Source organism: Ochotona princeps, chromosome 3 (genome assembly GCF_030435755.1).
Source record: "Ochotona princeps isolate mOchPri1 chromosome 3, mOchPri1.hap1, whole genome shotgun sequence".
NCBI classification, from domain to species: domain Eukaryota; kingdom Metazoa; phylum Chordata; class Mammalia; order Lagomorpha; family Ochotonidae; genus Ochotona; species Ochotona princeps.
Window position 1 is genome coordinate 26,482,281 of NC_080834.1, and position 25,664 is coordinate 26,507,944.

General features: G+C 54.0%; 1 protein-coding gene across 1 annotated transcript in view; it reads left to right on the forward strand.

Annotated features, from left to right (window-relative positions):
* HSF2BP (heat shock transcription factor 2 binding protein) overlaps positions 1-25,664 on the forward strand; it is an 87,363-nt gene that overhangs the window by 30,625 nt on the left and 31,074 nt on the right. The window contains exons 4-6 of the mRNA XM_004594158.2: positions 4,856-5,005; positions 7,727-7,859; positions 22,496-22,613. Coding sequence (XP_004594215.2) covers positions 4,856-5,005; positions 7,727-7,859; positions 22,496-22,613 — 401 coding nt within the window. The remainder of the gene's footprint in view (positions 1-4,855; positions 5,006-7,726; positions 7,860-22,495; positions 22,614-25,664) is intronic.

A 25,664-nucleotide genomic window follows, 5' to 3' on the forward strand; every position in this document is an offset into this window, starting at 1 on the left:
TCTGTGTCCTGCCAGAGGAGTTGCCCAGGCTCTTCCATCAGAACCCCTCCCAGTGTCAGATTTTGCGCATACCAGAGGGTCCTTGAGTCAGCCCTACTCAGTTCACCTCCTGTCCTAGCAGGAACAGTGGCTTTTCCTGACTGGCCTTCAACCCAATCTGCTCATTGCTGTTGGATGTTTCAGCCCAGCCAAGGCTCGTCCATACCCACATATGGCTCACACATGACTCAGTAGGGGCTGAGACCTAGCTTAGTCCGTCCTACATCTACCCTGGTCCTCCAGAGCACCAGAGGTGTTGGAGTCTAGCCCGGCTTGATGCGTCCAGTCCCAGTCCACACTTGTGCTTAGTGAGACTACAGCCATATCCTGATCAGAACGCAGCCCCCATTCCAGCCCTGTGCTGCTTGGTGGGAACCTCAACCCAGCTAGGGTGTCCCCTTAGCTCCCCAACTGGGCCTGTTCCTAGCCATAGGTCATGCGCATGCCAGTGGTTGCTCTGACTCAGCTTGGCACAGGCCCTCACCTGTCCCGGCCCTTGCCTTACACACTGTGGCTTAGCGTCCCTGGCTCACGCAGACCAGTAGATGCAAGAGCCTAGCTCGGCATGACCTGTGCTCCATCTGATTTCTAATATTGCACGTGAGCTAAGGTTTGCTCAGTCCTGCTCGGTCCACCCTGTTCCATTACCAAGCCACACATTAGCCAGCCATTGGAGCTACTTTGCCCAGCTTGTCCGACCCCCAGGTCTGGATCATGTGTTCACCAGCGGGAGCTATGACCCGCCAGGGGAGTTTCCCAAGTTCCTTCACTTGGCCCATTCCCAGACCCAGTTCTCATACATGCCATTGCGTTTTAGGTCAGTGCCCGGCATAGTCTGGACTTGTATGAGCTGGTGAATGTTGCAGCCCGGCCCACCCCACACCCTATTCAGGATGCACATTCGGGTGCTGCTGCCTTGACCAGTCCAGACTGTTGTGGGTTCCTTTACCTGTGAGTGATGGCAGGCTCCTTGGTCCTACCTAGTTTAGTCCATCACCCCTTCAACTCTTGAGCTAACCAGTGGGTCTAGTATTTCCACGGGATGTGGCCTACACATCCCCCACTGAATCTACCCCCGGATATGGTTTTCTCGTGTGCTTAATTTCTTTCTTTCTTTTTTTTTTTTTTAAAGATTTATTTTTTTATTTTGATTACAAAGTCAGACACACTGAGAGGAGGAGAGACAGAGAGGAAGTGGAGCTGCCGGGATCAGAACCAGCGGCCACATGGGATCAAGGCGAGGACCTTAGCCACTAGGGCATGTTGCCGAGCCCTCGTGTGCTTAATTTCATGGCCCTGCCTAATATGACCTGTTTCCTGATGCATCAACATGTTAGGTAATAGGATATGATCCTGCTAGAGAAGCCCTGAGCCTTAGCTTTTACATGGACTGGTGTTCAGTGATTACAAGTACTACACCATATTTAACGGAGTTTGGTATATCAGTCTTATCCATAAAGATCATCTGGTCCCTCTCCTCCAACCTACTAGGTCTCATTACCCTTGCTAACCTTCATAGGAAGAGTTACTCTGTCGTTGGGTTTGTTTAGGATTAATTGATATCCCAGAAGTACAGTGGGCTTGACATGGAGATACCTAAGCAGCAACTCAGAGCCCAAAACCCGAGAGCAGGCCGCCCGGCAGAAAGCAGGCGGAGCCTGGCGCCAAATGACGCAGTGGCCGCCCAGGGACAGGTCACCGCGTGGACGTGATGGCTGGAATCAGGGCTCCGAGCGTGGAAACGATCCCAGCCTGGCACCCGCCAGCGGCCAAATGACTGCTGGAAGTTTAAATCCCCCCAGGTCTGGGTTCTTAGGTCAGATTTCCACAAAGAACTCCTTAGCCCCGGTTCCTGGCTCACCACTCTCCACCTCCTGTGATACCATGCTGAGGCTGCACTGTTGTCTGTACAACCCTTCTCCCACTTCTGGTTGGAGCAGGTCCCAGGATTAGGGAGACACCAAGTGTCCTATATAGCTAGGTTGTTGGTGGTGCTAATCTTGCCGGAACCTGTTGGACATTAGGTCTGGGTGCCACATGGACCTATTTTGACCTGTACGGTGCCACAGTCGGTATTATTTTCCTGTGGGACCAGTGCAATCCACAGAACTCAGTTCTTGAGAGCTCAGCACATGCGCAGTTCACTGTTGTCCCCTGCAGTCCTAAAACTATTGCCACAGTGTACAAAATGGTGCCTGACGTACCACCACTACAGTTCTTGATCTGCTGGCCGTCAGGCCTGAGGGCTACCCAGACCTGTCTTGGGTATAACCTGTAGAATGCCACATTGCTGCTGTTCACTGAGTCAGAAATGAGCTCACTCCCAGCTCAGCGTATGCTCAGTCCTTTCCCTTGCCTTTGCCTCCGTAAGCAAAATGGCGCCCAGTTCAGCTCTAGGGGGCTGACCAGGCTGTGAAGTCCACCCTGTTCTCACACTGCCCGTCTGGGATCTGCTGCTCTGTCTCTGCCCCTGGTCAAATCAAATAGATCAGCAGGATGGACAGTTCTTTGTCTGGGTTCACCTCCCAAGCTCCCAGTGAAAGTCCCTTCCCGCCTGGTTGCTGGTGGAGTTCCGGCTGCTGGTGGAGTTCAGATCACTGTTAGCTGAATGCTGCTGGGGTATCAGTCACTGCAACACCACCCCGTTGTGCCCGCCGCTTTCCTGTGTCTGTCAGTCTCCAGGTAACCCTCTGCTGTTGTTCTGTCTTTTCCTATTTCTTGGGATGTGTCCTCTCTGCTTCATCCTGATTAAATGTTTTTCCATCCGTTTAAATGTGTCCTTACCCTATTCCGCCATCCTGATGCTCCCCTAAGAACAGATTTTTAACCATCTAATACACTTGACCTTGTGATATTTAAATATTTGGTAGAGTGAATTTGTTTCTGTGCGGCTGGGAGGTGCTGTGCAGGGAAGGCGGGCCGGCAGCTCCGCAGCCCCAGGTCTGCTGCAGTGGACCCTTGAGGCGTGCTTGATGCTGAGGAGTCGTCTGGAAGGCACCTCCCCATCTTGGCCATGGGAGGAGAGCCCTGGCTGAGACGCACCCCACCACAGAGGTTCTCAGACACTCTCCCAGCTGTCATCTCGGCCTGCTGGCACTGACTGGCCGCCTCCCCCTGGCCCTGTGTGGTCTTAGTTTGGGTGCGCCAGCACCATGCTCTCCCCTCAGGGTCTGCGTACAGTGAGTCCCGCCCGGTGTCCACTGCCTGCCCAGGGGCGGGTGTCAGAGAGTGCAGTGTCGCAGGAGGAGTGGGCTGTGTGTTGGCAGCGGCTGCAGTGTGGCCTGCTCAGGGGGTCTGTGGGTGCAGCTCCTGGGGTGGCCTGCTCAGGGGGTCCGTGGGTGCAGCTCCTGGGGTGGTTTCCCTCTGTCCCTCCCATCAGACTGAGAGTCGTGGGTTTACTTCTTCAGGGACTCGCCAGTCGTGACGGAGCGGCGTGCTCCTCTCACCATGTTTCTCTGCCGCGGAGCTTATTCCCAGATGCAGGTGGTAGTTTAAGGGTAGTTTTCCTTTCAAGCCATTTCCTCTGGTCCCTTGTGTGTATAAGTCGGTTTTGCATTCCTGTAAGGAAATACCCGAGGTAACTAGCTTATACTAGAGGTTACCTTGGGTGGGCACCCAGGTTCCCAGTAAGGCCTGGGCCCATCGTTTGGGCTCTGGTGATGCAGCACGGAGCTTCACATGCTAGAGTGCGGGTGTCTGTGGGGTGTCTGTGGGGTGTCTGCGGGGTGTCTGTGGGGTGTCTGCGGGGTGTCTGTGGGGTATCTGGTGTGTCTGCGGGGTGTCTGGGGTATCTGGGGTGCCTGGAGTGTCTTGGGTATCTGTGGTGTGTCTGTGGGGTGTCTGGTGTGTCTGTGGGGTGTCTGTGGGGTGTCTGTGGGGTGTCTGGTGTGTCTGGGGTGTCTGGGGTGTCTGTGGGGTGTTTCTGGAGTGTCTTGGGTATCTGGTGTGTCTGGGGTGTCTGTGGGGTGTCTGTGGGGTGTCTGTGGGGTGTCTGTGGGGTGTCTGTTGGGTGTCTGTGGTGTCTGTGGGGTGTCTGTTGGGTATCTGTGGTGTGTCTGTGGGGTGTCTGCGGGGTGTCTGTGGTGTGTCTGTGGGGTGTCTGCGGGGTGTCTGTGGTGTGTCTGTGGGGTGTCTGGGGTGTCTGTGGGTGTCTGGGGTATCTGGGGTGTCTGGAGTGTCTTGGGTATCTGTGGTGTGTCTGTGGGGTGTCTGCGGGGTGTCTGGGGTGTCTGTGGGGTGTCTGGGGTGTCTGTGGGGTGTCTGTGGGGTGTTTCTGGAGTGTCTTGGGTATCTGTGGTGTGTCTGCAGGGTGTCTGCGGGGTGTCTGTGGTGTGTCTGTGGGGTGTCTGTGGTGTGTCTGTGGAGTGTCTGGTGTGTCTGTTGGGTATCTGTGGTGTGTCTGTGGGGTGTCTGTGGGGTGTCTGTGGGGTATCTGGTGTGTCTGTGGGGTGTCTGTGGTGTGTCTGTGGGGTGTCTGAGGTATCTGCAGGGTGACTGGGGTGTCTGCAGTATCTGGGGTGTCTATGGGGTGTCTGAGGTGTCTGTGGGGTGTGTGTGTGATGTCTGGGGTGTCTGTGGTGTGTGGAGTGTCTGCGGGGTGGCTTGTCTTGTAATTGTGACTGTTGCATTCTGGTGGCCCTGTCAACCCAGCCTTCTCTCCACAGCCCCATTCCAGGCACTGTCCTTGGAATGAGTTGTCCCCCTTTTGGAATGTAAGGCTTGGCCCCCAGCCTGGAACACCTGAGTAGACATCTCAAGTAATGTCCAACCCTCCGCAGCCTTCAAGGTGAAGCCTGTTGTTCTGTTTTGATTGCAGGAGAAGCTGGCTGTCCGACAGCAGCTGGATGAAGCCAAGCAGCAGCTCCTGCAGCAGGCTGAGTACTGCACAGAGATGGGCGCCGCAGCCTGCACCCTCCTGTGGGGCGTCTCCGGCAGCGCTGAGGTCGTCCAGGCCATCCTGGGAGGAGTAAGCGCAGCTGGTGGCGGTCTCGGTTCTGTTGATGAGTGCTGAGCAGGGCACCCAGAGGCCGAGTTCGGGCCCTTGGCTGACGTGAGTGTGCTGTGTGGTGTGGCGCGGGCCCTTGGCTGGCGTGAGTGTGCTGTGTGGTGTGGCGCGGGCCCTTGGCTGGCGTGAGTGTGCTGTGTGGTGTGGCGCGGGCCCTTGGCTGGCGTGAGTGTGCTGTGTGGTGTGGCGCGGGCCCTTGGCTGGCGTGAGTGTGCTGTGTGGTGTCGTGTGGCTGTGGTCATTGCCTCAGGATCATCACTGCTCATGAATGAAGGGGATTCGTAAAGTTCATGGAGAATGAAATCAAAAGATTATTTTGGTGCAAAACATGTTGGAATTGTCATAGTTTTTCCATGGTAAACATCTGTGAACTTTTTAAGGACTCCTGTGCATGAATTTGAGTTTTTGTTCCCAAACTTATTTCCAAGATCTTTTGGAAATATCTTGGTATTTGAATTTAATAAGGTTTCGTGTGTCTCTGCAGCGATGTGATATTTAGTGTTTTGGATGTTCTGTGTGTATGCATGGGCCGGGATTTGACATGGTCTTGATCAACAGGAAGAAAAGGTGGGGAGGGGAGCTCAGGGGGCCTTGGTGGAGACAGGTGCTCCTGGCAGGTTTGAGCTCGGCCTTCAGCAGAGAAGTCTTGCCCGCTGTGGGTGGGAGTGTGGCCATCAGCAGCTGGGGGTGACTCTCCCCGGGAGGTGCTGGCCGACCTGCAAGGCCATTTGGTGTGGCCTGGGTGAGCAGGCACACAGCTGACTCATTTCTTGTTGCTGTTCCTGTGTCCGGGGTGAGGGTATTATTTTCTAACGGAGTTGACTTGGTACTGGAGCCTCCTCCCAGTCTCACAGTGGTTGTCTGGGGGTTTTCACGAATCCGTCGTGTGAGTCCCTCCTCGCAGTGCAGGAGGGCTGGCTTCTCTCTCGGTCCACCTGTGAGCATATTAACTTCTGCTACATTTCCACATGAGGTTAACGAACATATAACAAAGGTTTCAGTGTGACACTAGGGTGGTGAAAAAGAGTGTCCCGCATCTTCATGTAGGAATAAATGCCAGCGTGTGTGCCAAGGCCCTGATGAAGGTGCAGTGAGGGCAGAGCCTCGTTACTCACGGGCAGTAGCAGTGACAGTGATAAAAGGGACAGTAACAGTCTCAGGTGATTATAAACAGTTTCTTGTGAATGATTAATTAATGAATTACATCACCAGATCTCACTATGAAAGATACAAGCAACTAGGCAGTGAAATAGGGTAAAATTCACATGTCAGATCCTTAGATTTGACATCACATTATATTAGAGCAAGCATACGGTATCTGGCCTTTTGGCATTGGCTCGTTTCCCTTAGCATAATGGTCTCAGGTCTGGCTCAGTCCTGATCTGATTACGTGGTGTGGCTCATGAGTGATGTTAGAAATATGCACATGGCCCTTGGCACATAAAAGGTTCCACAGCCCCTGCTAGGTGAGAGGGCTGAGTGCTGTTCCACATACCAGAGAGCTCAGCCTGTGCACGGCTCTGTGAATATGGTGACGTGGGTTTGCAGCCGTCACTACTGTTGATGCGCAGATGATCCTGTCACCGGGGGGCCCTTAGGTTACAGTGTGGCTCGGTGTTCAGGTTCTGCCACCTCGGACACACTTGTGCCCAGTGGTGAAGAGTAACACTGGCAGATGACCTTCCTTACCGGCCCAACCTCTTGTACTGTTTGAGTTAAAACGTTTTTCATGGTGCCAGCACAGTGTGTAGGCTAAGCCTGTACCTGTGTGCTGGCATTGCTGTGGGCACTGGTTTGAGTCCAGGCGGTCCCCTTCTGATCTCATTCCATGCTTATGTGCCCGGGAAGGCAGTGCAGAGGAGGGCACAGGTCCATGGGCCCCTGTTCCCATGCGAGGAACCTGGAAGAAGCTTCTGGCTTCGGATTGGCCCAGATCCTCCACTATAGTCATTTGAGGTGTGAACCAGCAGATGGGAGATCTCTGTAACTCTGCCTTTCAAATCAAAATAAAATACATATTTAAAAAAGTATTCACTGAGAGACACAGAACGTGAGAGAGGCAGAGATACAGTGTAACTCCGTTAAATGCCACCCTGCAGAAGCTGGGCCAGGCTGGCTGGGTCTCTGGCTCTCCCACAAGGCTGATGGGGGCTGAGTTACTTGGAAGCATCAACTGCTTGGTGCCTCCCAAGGCCTGCCTTAGCCAGAAGCTGGAACTGGGAACTGGAGGTGGGCATCAAACCCAGTACTCTGGTAGGATGAGGGGCGAGGGCGTCTGACCAGGGCGCCTTCCTGCTAGGCCACGCAGTAAGGACCTCTTTGAAAGGTTTCCTAACTGTTTTCAATCCTCTGACTGAATGCCCAGCTCAAACAAACCACCTATTTTTCTAGGATGTTTTCACTATCTTTATGAATGAGTTAATCCCAGTACTTCCATCATTCTGTAAATTCATCCCGTTTCTCATGAATATTTTTTGTCCTTTTTGTACATTCTGTTAGTCTTCCAGTTTCTTGCTCCAGCATGTTCTACAACACCTTTGTCTGACCTTGTCGGGGGAGTGTTTACTGAAGGCATAGCTTTTCATCACTGTCTCTGTGATTTAAAGCAGGGCCTCTGTGCCCTTCACTGTATTACTGCTGAGAGCCGTGGGAGGAGTGACATTTGCCTTTCTAAACTTCCAGGAAAAAGCTCTGAAGTTTTTCACCATCACTGGGCAGACAATGGAGAGTTTTGTGAAATCCCTGGACGGGGATGTCAAGGAGCTGGATTCTGATGAAAGCCAGTTTGTTTTTGCTTTGGCTGGAATTGTGACAAGTAAGTAATTCTCCATGGACAGAACGGCTGTTCTGAGGCTGGGTGTGGATGGGCCTCTCGAGGGGCAGGGGGCATGTCTGGGTGGGCGTCTCTCTGTCCTGTGTTGGAAAAGTGCTGCAGGTGGTTCAGGTAAATGCGAGCTGTTCAGAGGGCCTGCCTCTGGGGTGGTGGGAGGAGGCGCGTGGGCGTGTCCCGTCCCCCGTGTGGGTGGTGGGAGGAGGCCCGTGGGCGTGTTCCGTCCCCCGTGTGGTGGTTGATGGAGGCCCGGAGGCGTGTTCCGTCCCCCGTGTGGGTGGTGGGAGGAAGCCCGTGGGCGTGTTCCGTCCCCCGTGTGGTGGTGGATGGAGGCCCGTGGGCGTGTTCCGTCCCGTGTGGGTGGTGGATGGAGGCCCGTGGGCGTGTTCTGTCCCCATGTGGGTGTGGGAGGGAAAGTTAGCAAAGTGTGAGTTTGGATCTTTGCCCTTGGTTAATGTCAGGCTGAGCGGAGGTGGAGCACTTGTGCCCATTGCTGGCACACTAATTAAGCAATTTGTAAAATGGAAATTTCTCCTTAGTGCATTTCTCCTGCCTTTCCCTGAGAGTTTTAATAAAATGGGAGAGCTGTGAAAGGAGTGAAGCACGGGTGAACGGTCCATTAGTGGGGTGCGAGGTGACGTGTCTGTGAGCGTGGAAACCATTCTGAAGTCAGCAGGCTGCTCAGTGGCTTAAGCCTCACCGGCGGCGGCATCCAAGTCACGGCACCATGTTGAGTCCCAGACGCACTGCCTGCAGGGCAGGGCCCAGTGTCCTCCCTGCACCCTCAGGGAGCGCCCAGCGGAGCTGTGGGCTTGCAGCTTTAGCCTGAACCAGCCCTGCCTTGGTGGCCTTTGGAGAGGCAGCTAATGAGTGGAGGATCTATCTGTAACTCAGATTTTCAAAGAAATAAATCCCGACAAAGGCCTAACCTGGCTGTGTGTGCTCTGTGTCGACAGTGGTTTTTCCTCTGCTCTGGCCTGGGCTGTGCTGTGGAGAGAGCAACATTTGTTCTTCATGTATTCTTCTGAAATCCCAGTGAATCATGTCTTGTGTAGTAGACATTTCCCAATTGATCTCTTAAAATTGGTGTTATGGGCCTGGCGCGGTAGCCTGGTGGCTAAAGCCCTCACTTTGCACGTGCCAGGATTCCATATGGGCATCGGTTTGTGTCCCGGATGTGCCACTTCTCATCCACCTCCCTGTTTGTGGCCTGGAAAGTCAGTGGAGAATGGCCCAAGGCCTTGAGACACTGCACTGATGGGGAGACCTGGCAGCAGGTCCTGGCGTTGGGTCAGCTGAACTCTAGCCATTGTGACCACTTGGGGAGTGAACCAGCCGATGAAGATCTTTATCTGTGCCTCCTTCTCTCAGTATATCTGCCTTTCCAATAAAAATAAGTAAATCTTTTAAAACATTGGTGACACTTGGGGTTGGCTCCATGGTATAGAGAGCTGAGTTTCCGTCTGCAGCACCAGCATCCCATATTAGTGCTGGTTCATGTCCCGGCTGCCCTGCTTCCCATCCAGCTCCCTGCTTGAGGCCTGGGAAAGCAGAGGAGGACGGCCCAATCCTTGGGACCCTGCACCTGTGGGGGAGACTGGGAAGAAGCTTCTGGCTCCGGCTCAGCTCAGCTCCGGCCGTTGAGGCCACTTGGAGAGTGAACCATCGGACGGAAGAGCTCTCTCCACCTCCCTCTCTTCTTCCCTCTTCCTCCTCATTTCTCTCTGTAACTCCACTTTCTAAATTAAAAAAATCTTAAAGAGTCAGTTGTTTTTGTTGCTTGTTGTGGGGTGGCCTGTGGCTGCCATGGTCCTGGTCCTTGGCCAGCTCTCTGATGGTTCTCCGTTCCCCCTGACGGCTGTTGGCGAAAGGCGGTTTTCTGACAGGCTTGAGCAAAGGTGGCGACTGGGGTCACCTTGCTGCAGGTGAGCCCTGGAGCACTCTGAATTGTGTGATTTGTGAGCTGGAGCTGCCTGCACTGCCAGTGAGGCACTTACTCTAGCTGGGTTGGCCTTGTTGTCCTGCCCGTGCTGCCCATGGTGCCTGTGCTGCCCACCCTGCCTGCTCAGCCTGTGCTGCCACCCTGCCCTCACTGCCTTGTGTTGGAAGAGGAGACGTGCTTCTGCCTGAAAGTGAGTTTGATGGAAGGAGGCGTGCCTCTTGCTGCTGCCTCTCAGAGGCCTGGGCGTCAGCCACAGCACAGGCTGCGGGTCAGCTGCTGAGCACTCTTTCTCCCACAACAGTTGTATTTTAAAAACTTGCATAAATGCAGTCTTTACTCCTGGGTTTGTCCTGTTTGTGGTTCTGTGAATTTGGACAAGTGCATCCAACCATGTGTGTTTATTGACTGTTATTTTAACTGAAATTCCTGGAGGGCTAATTTATAAAACAGCTGATAATGGCTCACCATTCACATCTGACAACCCCAGTCTGGCACGGGATGGGGTGGGGGAACCCTCAGGGGGTGTCACATGGTGAACCTAGATGTCCTCACTGTCTCCCATCTCGGGCTCCCCTTGTGAAGCCACTGTGACCTCACCCTCCCCTTCAGACAGCACAACTGGAGCAGGCCTTCGCGACCCGTGCCTAAGATGGAGTAAGGGCTGGCTCCTGTCAGCCAAGGCAGTGTGGAGCTCCCCGCCGGCTGCCGGCTGCCGCCACCCCTTCCCTGCTACAGTCCTGCAGTCCTGACCCCTGAGCCGGCAAACGGACTCACCTTTTCTTGCCAGCTTGTCTGCCCCAGCTCAGCCAGCACTGGCGCCAGGCCCTACCTTCTGATTTCTTACCCTAGGTCTCCAGCCTCAACTCTCCAACAGATTCAGGGAAAGTCATGATTTTGTAAATTGCCCCCACTGTCCTCCAGAATGGGTGGACGGCTCTTCCTGGTTTACTGTGTCCTGCGTGAGAGCTGGACACCAGGATTGTGTGAACACTGTGTTGTCACTGTGGTGCTGAGGGTCTGCACTTCCAGTCTCCCTGTGTGTGAGTGGGACGGGCAGGCCTGTGTCTCTTGCACATGTGCTGCGGCTGTCCTGTGGTGGCAGATGGAGCACACTGCACTGGGGACATTAACTGGGATGTGGATGATGATTTTTCCAACTGCTTTCTGCTTTGTTTTCCTTTTTGTTCTGTGCTTTGTAAATACTAGGAGGCAGAGTTAGAGAAAGAGCCACAGAGAGTGGTCTCCATCTGCTGGCCAGGTGGGAAGCCGGGACCAGGTGCTTCTTCCAGGTCTCACACGGGGCAGAGCCGCCTTTCACTGCTTTCGCCAGGCCGTGAGCACGGAGCTGGATTGGAAGCAGAGCAGCTGGAACTCCAGTCGGCACCCTAATGGGATGCCAGCTTTGTACCTGCCACCCCACACTGCTGGTGCCTGCTTTCCGCTTTCTGATGGTTGGAAAACGAAAAGAAGTTGTAACTCTTCTTTGCCTCCTAGCTCTGGTTTGTGTGTCACAGTAATAATAGATAGTGTAGCAAAACGGTGACTTTTGGGGTTGGTAATTTTGGCACAGAACTGGATCCAGCATAGCCTGCTGTTGGCCATACTGGGCATACAGTCATCAATAGTAGGGCCTCTCTGTGTCGGGACCGCTTCTGGTCTTCCTCCAGACCACACATGCGTGCACACACACGCACAGGGGTGGGAAGCCCAGACCAGACACACACGCATGCACATGAGGGTGCGCACATACACACAGGGGTGGGAAGCCCAGACTACACATACACAGGCACGCACACACACATGCAAATGAGGGTGGGAAGCCCAGACCACACACGCACGCACACACACGAGGTTGGGAAGCCCAGACTACACACATGCACATGTGTACGAGCACACATGCGGGGGAGCCCTGAAGGCACAGTGGCTGGCATGCCTGTGCTCCTGCGCATTCCTTGTTCCATGTTCCTACGAGCTTTGCTTTCTTCTGGGAAGAGTCTTGGATGCCAGATGATGAGGTCTGGGAACAGGTGGGGTAGGGGTTGGGGAATGGGCCAGCGTTGGGCCTGCTTCTGCAGGTGTTCTGGTGTCCGGTGGACATCAGGACTGTTGTCGCGCTTGGGCTGGTTAGGCACACTGGTGCCGTGAGCACGGGCAACCCCTCTGGGGGATGCTGTGTGGTCTCACTCTGGGTATGGTCTGAGGAGTGGACTACAGGGGACTGCACCGTTGCTGCGGTGGCTGTGAGCTTGGTGTGCTGGGGGCTGCTGCTCGCCCCTGTGTGCTTAGAACAGAAGCTTCTGTTGGGTTGATTCTCCCTAGTCTCCAGCCCCAGAAAACATCATCAGGGCTGGCGGGAGGTGGGCTGCTCACTGTGGCTGAGCTCCCGGACGTGGGGGCACTGCCCAGCAGAGAGCCGCCCTCCTCACTGTGGCTGAGCTCCTGGACGTGGGGGCACTGCCCAGCAGAGAGCCGCCCTCCTCACTGTGGCTGAGCTCCCGGACGTGGGGGCACTGCCCAGCAGAGAGCCGCCCTTCAGCTGCGTACTGCTCAGCTGCTGCTGATTCATCTATCAGGCCAGCCGGAGTGCTGGCACTGCTGGCAGTGGGCAGGAAGTGGGCATAGTGGAGGAGGTGTGGGAAGCAGGGGCTCGGCTTCTTCCCAGGCACCTCCACAGCAGCTCTTGATAGACTCTTGGCACATGGCCTGCAGCCAGGCTGTGGCAGGGGAGCAATGTCATCCAGGAAGTTTCTGGCCCGGGACACTTGCTGGGGTCAGAGGTCAACACATGACAGTGTCATTAGGGCCAAGTGCTGAACCCCGGGTGAGGAAGTGATGTGTTTCCGGTCACGTGGAAGGGAGAGGAGCCAGTGCCCACAGTGATGGGAGGGACGATTCAGGGTGTTGTGGTTGGCAGTAGGGCCGTGCCCCTGTGGTGCCAGCAGCCTCATTCAGCCTGTGAATTTGCTGTTCACCCAGGCTGCAGGTGCTCTGGGACAGGGCAAGTGTAAGCCTGGCACTGGATTGAGGATCAGGCTTGGTTGTTGGGTCTCCCAGCTGTACCACTTTGCCATGTCCCTGGAGCATGTCTAGCCTTTGCACCAGGGTCTGCTTGCTCTGTGTGATGCTTGGTGGCACCCATGGCCTCCACTCCTCCACGCCTAGGTGTGAGCAGCAACCCGATGTGGCAGCTCCAGGCACCTCCAGTCCCACCCAGTCACTGGCTTGAGTGCTGCTGCCTAGAACATGGGTCACCTTTCCTGCGCATCAGTGGAAGATTTGTGGTAACTAGAGCTGCTGGGAGTGGTTGCAGGCTTCTGCTGTTTGATTGATTCCATTCATGGAGTAGTTTTAACTGGTTCAGGAAAGTTTGTTATCTGTCTTCGACAACATCCTGTTGATCACAGAAGTACTGTTAGTCTTGGGCAATTTGTCATGTTTCTGTAGATAATACCTCCCTTTGGTTGATGGGGTGGGCCCAGAAAGTGAACTGCTGCTGCTTGGGATCAGTGTTTCTCTAGAAGCTTCTCTCAGGGAGGAGTCAGCATGCTCAACCTTAAAGGTGTCCAGATAAATGCAGTCATAAACTACCTGTTCACTGGGGTGAGCCCACAGGCCGCTGTGGGCGCAGCTGAGTAGGACGGAGTTTCAGGGAATTCTTGGGAATATAGTTTTCTGGGTAATTGTTTTAAAATGATTTATTTTAACATATTTTGAAGCCAGAGAGACACAGAGAGCTCTCCCGTCTGTGGGATCGTTGCCCAAGTGTTCACAAGGGCCGGGGCTGGGCCAGCTGGAGCCTGGAGCCTGGAGCCTAGATCTCACTGCCACGGAAGTGGCAGGGACCCAGTGCTTGAGGCGTGATTTGCTGCTTCCATGGTGAGCGTTAAGTGCCGGAAGCTGGCTCAGGAGCGGAATGGGGATGCAAAGCACGCACTGCAGCATGGGAGGGAGGGGTGCATAGGCATCCTTGAGCAACTGCTGACTACCACATCTTCATAGGATGGGACCGTGCAGGAACCCATCGGCTCTCTGTCCTTGCAAGGAATTGGCTTCCAGGAGGATGAGGAAAAGATGTTGTGGGGCTAGGTGCTCCCGTGAAGTGGGGGTAGTTAGGTCGCAGCTTGCTCAGAGAATGTGGACACCCCTGGGCTTTAGGGTGGCAGGTTGAGATTGCCTAGGCTTGGCAGAGAGGGTTAGTCGTTCTTTCCCTGTCAGGCTGTCACTGTTAGCCAGAGGATTCCCAGACAGTCCTGGAGGGTTGTGAGTGGCTCCCGAGAAGGTCTGAGGGGATCCCTCTGGCTCTGCTGCAGTGACTTGGCTGGGTCTGTGTGGTTCTTTTCCCCATTGTAGTTAACCCCTGATCACCTCTAGAACCGTCCGTTCTGTGACAGGTTAATCCTGAGAGCAGCTCCACTGTTGGATCCCTTCAAAACCGACCTGGGGCACGTTTGAGCTGTCCCTTCTGCAAAGCAAATCTTTCCCCTTTAGATTTTGTGGAGGTTTTGTCCAGGAGGAAGGCTCTAACCTGGGGGAAGGATGTGCTGGGGTCTTCCTTCCCTGAGAGCATTAGGCCTTGAGGGAGGGTCTGCCTGCGAGAGCAGGAGCTGTGCTTGTCCATAAGTACTTCTGGAGCTTGTGCCTTTGGGGTGAGCAGACGCAGGGTGTGGCTGGAGGTGAGCTCTACCACTTCTCCAGGATGGGCAGAGCCAGAGGAACGTCTCCCAGGAGCAAGCAAAGGACAGCAGCCCTCTTCAGCCCTCAGGTGTCAGCCCTCAGGTATCCTCACTCCCTGCTCCAGGAGACAGGTCCTCTGAGTTGGCTAACTGAGTGTTAGGAGCCACTTGGCAGAAGTAAATGTACTGAGAACCCACAGTCCTGGCCTTGCCTCCTGACCCCTTTCCACTAGCCCAGGCAGACAGCCAGGCTTCCGAATGTGGGTCAGCAGCCTTGGGGCACACCCACACTGAGGCCTTGTAAGCTGCAGGCTCACTGTGGAGCTGGAACTGCACGTGAGGAACTGCTCTGGCTTGCTCTTGCTCCCTCTGGACCACAGCCACAGTCTTACTTCATCAAAAGGATCGCCAGCAGGCCTTCGCAGCTTGGCCGAGGGAAACATGATGCTTCACTAATCCAAGCTCTTGGTTGTGCTCCTGGACAAGAAGCATCTGTGGACAGAACTACACTTTGCAGTGTTGACATGCCTTTCAGGTGAAGGACAGAGGCGCCGCACGTTGGCTTCTAATGCTGCCCAAAGAAGAACCACTGTATGTTGTAGCGGTGAGAATTCCAGGTTCTTTTCTGGAAAATGCCAGTTCTTCAAAAGTGCAGGGTATCTGGCTTGTGCTTGTTGAACTGCTGGGAAATACTTCACATTGTCCCATAGCCCGGGCACGTGGACCTGGAGTGGCACGTGGACGTGGAGTGGCATGTGGACCTGGAGTGGCACGTGGACCTGGAGTGGCACGTGGACGTGGAGTGGCACATGGACCTTGGGTAGCACATAGACCTGCTGTGGCTTGTGGACCTGGAATGCCACATGAACCTGGTGTGGCATGTGGACGTAATGTAGCACATGGACATGGAGTGGCATGTGCACCTGGTATAGCATGTGGACCTAATGTGGCATGTGGACCTGGTGTAGAACATACACCTGGTGTGGCATGTAGACCTAGTATGGCACATGGACCTGGGGTGGCAGGTGGGCCTGGGGTGGCACGTGGGCCTGGGGTGGCAGGTGGGCCTGGGGTGGCATGTGGGCCTGGGGTAGCAAGTGGGCCTGGGGTGGCACGTGGGCCTGGGGTTGCACGTGGGCCTGGGGTGGCACATAGACCTGGTTGCAGTCTGCTTCTTTAGCCATCCTTAATATAGCCATACCTTCTGGTGCTTGTCACCTGGAACTCTGCTCAGAAAATGTGTCTTCCATTTCTGCCCTTGTGGGATAGTTGTGGGGAAACCTCTGCATTGTTTTCTTTCTTTTTTTTTTTTTTTTAAAGATTTATTCATTTTATTACAAAGTCAGATATACACAGAGGAGGAGAGACAGAGAGGAAGATCTTCCATCCGATGATTCACTCCCCAAGTGAGCTGCAACGGGCCAGTATGCGCCAATCCGATGCTGGGACCAGGAACCTCTTCCAGGTCTCCCACGTGGGTGCAGTGTCCCAAAGCCTTGGGCCGTCCTTGACTGCTTTCCCAGGCCCCAAGCAGGGAGCTGGATGGGAAGTGGAGCTGCCGGGATCAGAACTGGCGCCCATATGGGATCCCGGGGCTTTCAAGGCGAGGACTTCAGCCGCTAGGCCACGCCGCCGGGCCCTGCATTATTTTCACAAGATGTCTGAGACCACTTCCTGGATCACTCGCATCCCGCTGTGTCCCATCCATCACCTGGTTCGGTGGGTACTGCAGCTGGACACAGCAGCCACGGCCCTGTGTGCGAATGCCCATGTAGGAGAATGTTTCCACAGAACGCTGATCCCAGAGGGACTACTGTCATCATGTTTAGTGACTTGTAAGAGTTCTTTCCGTGTTCTAGGCGTTTTTGAGATAACAGTCCCTTATCAGAACCAGGGCTGTCAAACATTTTATCCCCCTCTTTGAGTTGTTTTTACTTATTTTAATTACAGTATTTTTTTTTAATTGGAAAGACAGATATACAGAGAGAAGAGACAGAGAGGAAGATCATCCATCCTCTGGTTCACTCCTCAGGTGGTTGCAATGGCCAGAGCTGAGCTGATCTAAGACCAGGAACCTGGAACCTCTTCCGGGCCCCCCATGCGGGTGCAGGGTCCCAAGGCTTTGGACTGTTCTCGACTGCTTTCCCAGGCCACAAGTAGGGAGCTGGATGGGAAGTGGAGCAGCCAGGACATGAACCAGCATGCCTGTATGGGATCCTGGCACATGCTAGGTGAGGATTTAACCACTAGGCTATTGCGCTGGGCATATCATTTTAATTTTTGACAGTGTTCTGTGAGACACAACTTTTGGCTTTGTTATATCCAGAGAATGTATTTTGTTCTTTCGTTGGTTGTACTTGTCATTTTTAAAAACATTTATTTTTATTGGAAAGTGAGATATACAGAGAGGAGGATAGACAGAGAGGAAGATCTTCCATCCAATGGTTCACTCTCCAAGTGGTCACAATGGCCAGAGCTGCGCTGATCTGAAGCCAAGGAGCCCAGAGCTTCTTCTGGGTCTTCCATGTGTGTGCAGAGCCCCAAGGCTTTGGGCCAAGCTCGACTGCTTTCCCAGGCCACAGGCAGGGAACCAGATGGGAAGTGGGGCCACTGGGATTAGAACCAGCAACAATATGGGATCCCGGCCTGTTCAAGGTGAGGACTTTAACTGCTATGCTATCACGCTGGGCCCGTACTTATCATGTTTAAGAGGCTACTGCTTCGCTCAATGTCCATGAAGATTTGCATATATATATATATATATATAATTTTTTTAATATTGTATATTTCTTTTTTTATTTTTACATTGCATTATGTGACACAGTTTAATAGGCAGTGGGATTCTCCCCAACCCTCCCCAAACTCCCTATATTATTTTTTAATTAAAGATTTGTTTTCATTGGAAAGGCAGATTTACAGAGAGGAGAGAGAGAGAGATCTTCCATCTGCTGGGCTACTCCCCAATTGGCCACAATGGCTAGAGCTAAGTTGATCTGAAGCCAGGAACCAGGAACCTCCTCCAGGTCTCCCACGCGGGTGCAGGGTCCCAAGGTTTTGGGCCGTCCTCTGCTGCTTTCCCAGGCCCCAAGCAGGGAGCTGGATGGGAAGTGGAGCTGCTGGGACATGAACTGGTGCCCACATGGAATCCTGGTGCTTGCAGAGTGAGGATTTAGCCACTGAGCCATTGTGCTGGGCCTTCCTTTATTTTGTTTCGTTTGAACTCTTTGGTACATCTGGAGTTAATTTTTTCTAGTGGTGTGACGTGTGGATTCCACTCAGTTTCTCCGTGTGTGGATGTTCAGTTGTCTTGGCTCCATTTGTTGAAGGACTGGTCTATCCTTTCCCGCGTTGACTTGTCCTGGCACCCTTAGGAACTGGCCTAAGAGTGTGAGGGTTTGTTTCTGGACTCAGCTCTGCTGATCACGGTGATGTCTGTCATACTGCTGGTACTCTGGTATCGTGAGTACTGCTGCTTACAATGACCTGTTTTGCTTGAAAGGCAGAGGGAAAGAGAATTCCCATTTGCTGATTCACTCCCAGATACGTGTCCTGCAGCAGCCAGGACCCGACTAGCACCAGCCTGAACTCCGTCGCAGTCTCCCACATGGTTAGCAAGGACCCAAGTTCTTTTTTGTTCTTGTTCCAATTTTTTAAAATTATTAATTATTTTTGATGATTTTTACATAGTTGATTAGGGTGATTAGGGTCAAGGGCTACAGGAAGGTGTGTGAGATCACCATTTCCACATTCTCTCTTTTTCCTTTCTGTTTCTGGGGGAAGTGGGCAGGCAAGAAGAGAAGCCACGCTCTGCCTCCCGCACGCCTCTGTGCCCTGGGACGGAGCCAGTCCTCAACACCACCCCAGGCCTCGATGTGGAGCCAAGTCCTTGGAAGTGGAGCTTGGCGTCGGGAGTGGGAGGTGGTGCCTTAGCCGCTGCGCCGGACGTGGCCCTATCGTCCTAGTGCTGCAGAGAAAATGGATCTGTCAGAGTCCAGCACAGCTCCAATCTGTACATCTTTCTCAACACACATATTGCCCCTCTGTTCATTTCCTGTGTCTTTTCTTTAAAGGTTTATTTATTTATTTATTTGAAAGGCAGAACTGGAGCGGAATAGAACCACAAAGTGAGAGAGATTTTGCATGTACTGATTCACTTCCCAAATAGTTTCAGCAGCAAAGACCGAAGCCAGGAGTCTGGAACTGCTTCTGGGTTTCCCTCACAGGCGCGGGGACCCACACCGGGACCACCTTCCACCACACGGGCGCGGGGACCCACACCGGGACCACCTTCCACCACACGGGCGCGGGGACCCACACCGGGACCACCTTCTACTGCTTCTGTAACTGGTGAGGCAGAAGCAGCATGGCTTCCACCTGGGTCACCTAGGCAGCCACGGTTAAAGGTCACAGAGGTGCTTCCTCACAGGTGTGTTAGTAGTGAACTGGATTGGAAGTGGAACAGGCAGGTCTTGAACAAGTACCCAAATGTGATGCCAGCGTCACAGGTGCAGACTAAATGTGCGATGCTACAGTGCTGGAAACATTTGTTTCTTAAATTATAGCTACGGCGCTAACCTCTGGAAATACCCATAATGAACTTTAATGGGAAATCAATATAGAAAAAAAGTTTAGTAGGAGCTTCAGCCAGTCCTTTATCTGCTTCTGCTGGATGATAACAAAGTCCATTCTATGGCCTTGAATCCACCCACAGGCACCCCCAGCTAAACCAGGTACGGGTGATCGAAGTGCAGGCTACAGCGTAAAGTAGGTGTGATAAATTGTGACAAATGGACAAATGCTGGCATTAATTCACATTTATTTCACGCTATAGTTTACACTTTAGTAACTGATATTTAAAGCAGTGCAGCATCGGCACTTGCTGTTGCAGCACCTGGCGTGTGCTATGGGACTTCATTTACCAGGAGGCTTGTTGGGCTGGCGTTCTCTTTTTCTTTTTCCTGGCTACTATGCCACATTCTTTTCACAGAGGCGTGTTAATAATATTTCCATTATCTGTTACTGAGTAACAAAGCAAACACTAGGGAACAGGCTTGAAGCAGCACTCACTGTGTTCCTGAGTTTGCAGCCTGGTCAGGGCTGGTCAGGGACAGTCTTGTGCTGTAACACCTGAGGCCTCAGGTGGAATGACTCAAGTTGCTGATGGATCAAAGAGCTGGGACTGGAGAGGGGTTTCTCCCCACCCCCTCTGTTTCCCCCATCTCTGTCCCCCCAGCCGTCCCTCCCCTCTTCCCCTTTTACTGTCTGCTTTCCTCTCTCTCTCCTCCCCCCCTTTCCATCTCTCTCCCTCCCCCTCTCTACCCCCTCTTTCTCCCCTCTCTCCTCTCCCCCTCCTTCCATCTCTCTCCCTCCCCCTCTCTACCCCCTCTTTCTCCCCTCTCTCCTCTCCCCCTCCTTCCATCTCTCTCCCTCCCCCTCTCTACTCCCTCTTTCTCCCCTCTCTGCTTCTTCCCCTTCTGCAGTCTCTGGCTTCGCATTTGTTTTCCACCTCTGTGACCTTTAACCGTGGCTGCCTAGGCGACCGAGGTGGAAGCCATGCTGCTTCTTCCTCACCAGTTATAGGCTAGTGGCAAGCATGGGGCTACCTGTGGGTCTGCAATGGGGAGCCACGTGTGGAGACAGCTGGCAGAGATCAGAGCCACCACAGCGAGTGTCCCAGCTGGTCTCCAAGACAAGGCCTGTGCCTGAGGAATACTTGTCCGAGACCCAGTGCTGTGTATGCACAGTAGGGCTGGCTGTAGTTACAGTGGGGGTGGCTGTAGTCACAGTGGGGGTGGCTGTAGGCACGGTGGGACTCCAGCGTGCACAGTGGGTGTGGCTGTAGGCACAGTGGGTGTGGCTGCAGGCACGGTGGGTGTGGCTGTAGGCACAGTGGGTATGGCTGTAGGCAGTGGGACCCCAGCGTGCACAGTGGGGGTGGCTGTAGGCACAGTGGAACCCCAGTGCTTTGTAGACACAGTGAGTGTGGCTGTAGGCACAGTGAGGCCCCAGTGTTCTGTCTACCACAGGGATATTTTCCCCCACATACAGCATTCCTCATGACCTTTGTGACTCTCTTGGGTGCCAGGTGTACAGTCTGGGCACCAGCTATGTGGAGGACACTTTTTAAATTTTTGATGATGTTTACATAGTTGGTCAGGGTGGGAAGATCTAGGGTTAGGGGAAGTGGATGTGATCGTTGTTTCTAAACTTTCTATTTTTTCTTCCCATTTTTTGGGGGAGGAGATAAGGGGATGGGCCATACCCTGCCTCCCTACCATCCCAATATCCAAGCTGGGGAAAGGCCACCCGACATCAACACAGGGTCACAGTGTGGCACATGCTCCGAGGGTTCTGCCCAGGTGGGTGTGATAGTTCTGAAATGCTGTTGATCTCGCTGATTTGTGGGTGAATCTCTTCCAGTTGGCTACACAGGTATTTGCCGTCATTGGTTGGCTGGGGTAGTTGCCCACATGTTCTGTTCTCCATTCTCTGCTATGGCCCAGATAGCCTCTGCAGGTCCTAATGGGCTCCCACGTCCTCTCTGTGCACCATGGTCTGCTGTTCAGCACTCCATCCTTCACACCGAGGAGGACCAGTTCTCCTAGCTGAGCTCACGGACCTAACTCAGATGATCTGGTCCATGTTGGGTCCCCCACCCCTGGGGCTCACGGGTCCAGTGCCCACCGCATAGGTGGGCCCTAGGACATGGGCCAGGAGACCCAGGGCCCACCAGACCCCCACCCCTGGGGCTCATGGACCCAACACCCACCATGTAGGCATGTCTAGTGACCTGGAGCAGGAGAACCAGGCCCTTCTTAGCCCCCATCCCCGGGGCTCACAGATCTGGCACCCTGCGTGTAAGTGGGCCCTAGGCCCAGGGCCATGCAATCCAGAATCTGCTGGGCCCCCAACCCTGGGGCTCGTGGACCTGATACCCACCATGTAGGTGGGCCCAGTGACCTGGGCTGGGAGACCCAGGCCCCACTAGATCCCCCACTCTTGGGGCTCACAGATGCCACATCCATCTCACAGGTGAGCTGAAAGTCCTGGGCTACATGACCCAGGTCCCGCCGAACCCCCTGTCGCTAAGGCTCATGGCCCCAAAACCCACCTCACAGATGGGCCAAAGGCCCCTCTGTCCCTGGGGCTCACAGACCTGGCACCCACCATCCACAGACTGGCATGGCTCATCTCAGGGCATCCAGCAGTGAGTGGGTGTTTCAGCCTCCTGTCCTGGCTAGTGATGCAGCCCAACCTGGCCCCTCCTGTGTCTCATCCTGGTTTTTGGATCTGCCAGTGGGTGTTATGAACTGGCCAGGCCTGGCCCACCCACACCTGACTCAGATGTATGCCAGTGGGTACTGTGACCTGGCTTGGTCTGGGCTGCTCCTTGCCTTCGTTCTTGGCTCACCTGCAGGGACTGCAACCTGACAGCGGAGTTCCCCACGCTCCTCTATCTGGTTTCCTCCCAGTGGCAGATCTTGCGCACACTGGTGGGTCCTTGGCCCAGGTTGACTTTAACCTCTTGTCCTGGCAGGAATGGTGAGGACACTGTTATTTATTTATTTATTTATTTATTTATTATTTTATTGGAAAGTGAGATATACAGAGAGGAGGAGAGACAGAGAGGAGGAGAGACAGAAAGATCTTCCGTCCGATGATTCACTCCCCAAATGACTGCAATGGCCGGTGCTGCGCTGATCCAAAGCCAGGAGCCACGAACCTCTTCCAGGTCTCCCACGCGGGTGCAGGGTCCCAAGGCTTTGGACAGTCTTCGACTGCCTTCCCAGGCCACAAGCAGGGAGTTGGATGGGAAGCAGAGCCGCCGGCATTAGAACCGGCTGCTAGGCCATTGCGCTGGGCCTGAGGACACTGGTTTTTAAAGTCTTAGGGCCAACTGCATTTTCGTTAGGCATCTCAGGAGAGAGGTAGCAGCAGGTGCCCTGTCTTAGAAAGTTCTAGGTCCTGAAGTGACCTTGATGCCATGCTTGGTCATTCTCTTGCAGACATCGCAGCCGTTGCAAGTGGACGGGAATTCCTGGTCAGCTCCAGCCGGGTGCTCCTGGATACCATCCTGCAGCTGCTGGGAGACCTGAAGCCGGGACAGTGCACCAGACTCAAAGTGTACGGTGGGCCACCCTGAAAGCCAGTGTCTCTGTCTGTGGCTTAGGATTCGGGCACTTCGACTTCAGTTCTAGAGAAACCAGAAGATTGCCTGGAGAATTGAGATGGTGCCCTGACTCTGCACGGTATTGCAGAAAACTGCAGAGCAGTGTCTCCCTCCTTAGAGCTTCCAGTGAACCCCACAGAATGTGTGATGCTTCTGGGTCATGCTGATCCCAAGGTTAGGGTCGCTAGGTGCGCTTAGACGCCCAGCTGCCACACAACACCCATCTGTTGTCTTAGATTTCTGTGGCCCATGATGTGAGCAGACTTGCCTGGGTTCTCAGGGATCCTTCCCTAGGCTCTGGGAGAGATCTGCTTCCGGGGTGCTGGACGGATCCCATCTCGAGTCTCTGTGTCCTTGCTAGCCCTCAGCCCCTGTGCCGACAGTGTCCCTCTCCCAGGGCCCCCATCGTCTGCCAGTGTGGCTCCGTGGATCCTTCTCGCTCTTGGAATCCCTCAGACTTCCCAGATGACACTCTGCTTTTATGGGTTCCTGGGTTTAGATCAGGCAAGTGTGGGTCAGTTTCTCCTGGTCAACTTGGTTGATTGGTAATTGCATCCTTAGAATTTTCTTTTCCAGGTAGCAAAAGCCAATGTGATATGTTTACAGTCCCAGGGTCAGGGAAGGGGTTATTGGAGAGCCATTAAAATGACTCTGTTGCACTGTTCATTCTGAGTTTAGCTTCAACTTCTGGAACAGTTTAAAATAACTCATTTGTTTGAGAGCTGTACTGCTCCCATGTGCTGGTTCACTCTGCAGGTGTCCACAGTGGTTGATGTGGTGCAGGCCAGAGCCAGGAGCTGGGGACCCAGTGCAGGACACCCTGCGGGTGACCTGAATACACGGACCGTCGCTGCTGCCTTCCAGGGTCGGATGCAGGCAGCTGGGCTGCAGCCAGATGTCTTCAGCAGTGTTGGGCTGCTGGACCAGACACCTGCCGCCTGAGCATTGCTTTATGCTAACGTTCTTTTCATTTCTTTTTTTTTTTTTAAGATTTATTTATTTTTATTGCAAAGTTAGATATACAGAAAGGAGAGACAGAGAGGAAGATCTATCCGATGATTCACTCCCCAAGTGACTGCAACGGCCGGTGCTGCGCCAATCTGAAGCCAGGAACCCAGAGCCTTTTCCAGGTCTCCCACATGGGTGCAGGCTTTGGGTTGTCCTTGACTGTTTCCCCAGGCCACAAACAGGGAGCTGGATGGGAAGCAGGGCTGCCAGGATTAGAACCGGCGCCTACATGGGATCCCAGTGCATTCAAGGGGAGGACTTGAGCCACTAGGCTACCACAATGGGCCCTATGCTAATTTTCAAGTCATGCGCATCCTGCCCGCATCTATGAGGATCCTGTCAGATGTCTCTGTTTCTTCCCGCCTGGGTTGAGAATTCCCAATTACTTGGTGTACTTTGGGTCTTTCCTGGCTATTTTGGGGACTTGTTGGAAGAGTCTGAGTCCTGTTGAGCCCCATTAAGAATTCTGATTTTTTTCCTTTCATAGCAGTAAGGTTGTGAGTGGTGAGCGAGCAGTGCTCTCTGTGTCGTTTCATGGCCAGTCCAGCATCTGTGTATCCAGTTGTGCTGGGCAGGGGCCGGTGTGACCCGAGGGGGCTGTGTCCTCACGTGTGACGCCTGGAGAGGCTCTTTCTGATCGGCTTCCCACATGCACACATGGGCTTAGACAGCGTGGAGTCCCTCCCTTCCGCCCAGCAGGTCTCCAGGATGCCCTTCCTCAGCACCAGTCCTGGCGTTTACCCTGCTGCACTGTCCAGTGCTGTGGGGCTGCCCCTGGGCTGTCCTGCAGTTGTGTGGGCTCACAGGGGTCAAGGTGAGGAGTATTCCGCTCGTGTAGAGACTGAGTGGCCCAGCAGCACCCATACCACCGTGTTCACTGCCAGGAGACACTCTCCATCCCCGTCAACTGGAGGCCTCCTGACACTGGGGCTCAGGGCCACTGCTGGGAGGGGACGGGAGTGGGATGGGAGGGGACATGAGTGGGACATGAGTGGGACGGGAGTGGGGTGGGAGGGGACATGAGTGGGACATGAGTGGGACATGCATGGGACATGAGTGGGATAGGAGTGGGACATGAGTGGGATGGGAGTGGGACATGAGTGGGACGGGAGTGGGACATGAGTGGGACGGGTGTGGGACATGAGTGGGACGGGTGTGGGACATGAGTGGGATGGGAGTGGGATGGGAGTGGGACATGCATGGGACATGAGTGGGATAGGAGTGGGACATGAGTGGGATAGGAGTGGGACATGAGTGGGATGGGAGTGGGACATGAGTGGGACGGGAGTGGGACATGAGTGGGATGGGAGTGGGACATGAGTGGGACGGGTGTGGGACATGAGTGGGATAGGAGTGGGACATGAGTGGGATGGGAGTGGGACATGAGTGGGACGGGTGTGGGACATGAGTGGGATGGGAGTGGGATGGGAGTGGGACATGAGTGGGACATGAGTGGGATAGGAGTGGGACATGAGTGGGATGGGAGTGGGATGGGAGTGGGACATGAGTGGGACATGAGTGGGACATGAGTGGGCCTGGGATCCGGAAGGCCAAGGTGGCAGACTCTCATGGTTTGCTGGTTCTTCCAGTTCTGGTCATCTTCCCTGCTCTGCCTGTCTGCGTCTAGTTTGGAATTGATATCTGCTCTCCCATCTTGTCTGGAACCTCACTCTCCTTTCAGCATTTTCAAATCCGTGTTGGTGGGAGCAAACATGACACAGCTGTGCGTGGGTAGTGGTGGTGTACAGACCACTTACAAATGGTTACACACTTGCTGAATTCCTTGTGAGTGTTCTTCATTTCAAGCAGATGCACTGTTTGGATGGTCCTTTCCCTGACAGGCATGAGGGCTGTCTTCTGGTTGTGCTCTGTGAACATGATGCTGCAGTGTCTGTGCTTGCCTGCCTCGGGAAGGGTCCTGCAGGAGTCTCCCTGAGGAGGGTGTGACATTGCAGCTTTGTGGAGCTGTCAGGCTGGTCACCGTGGTGTGTACTTCC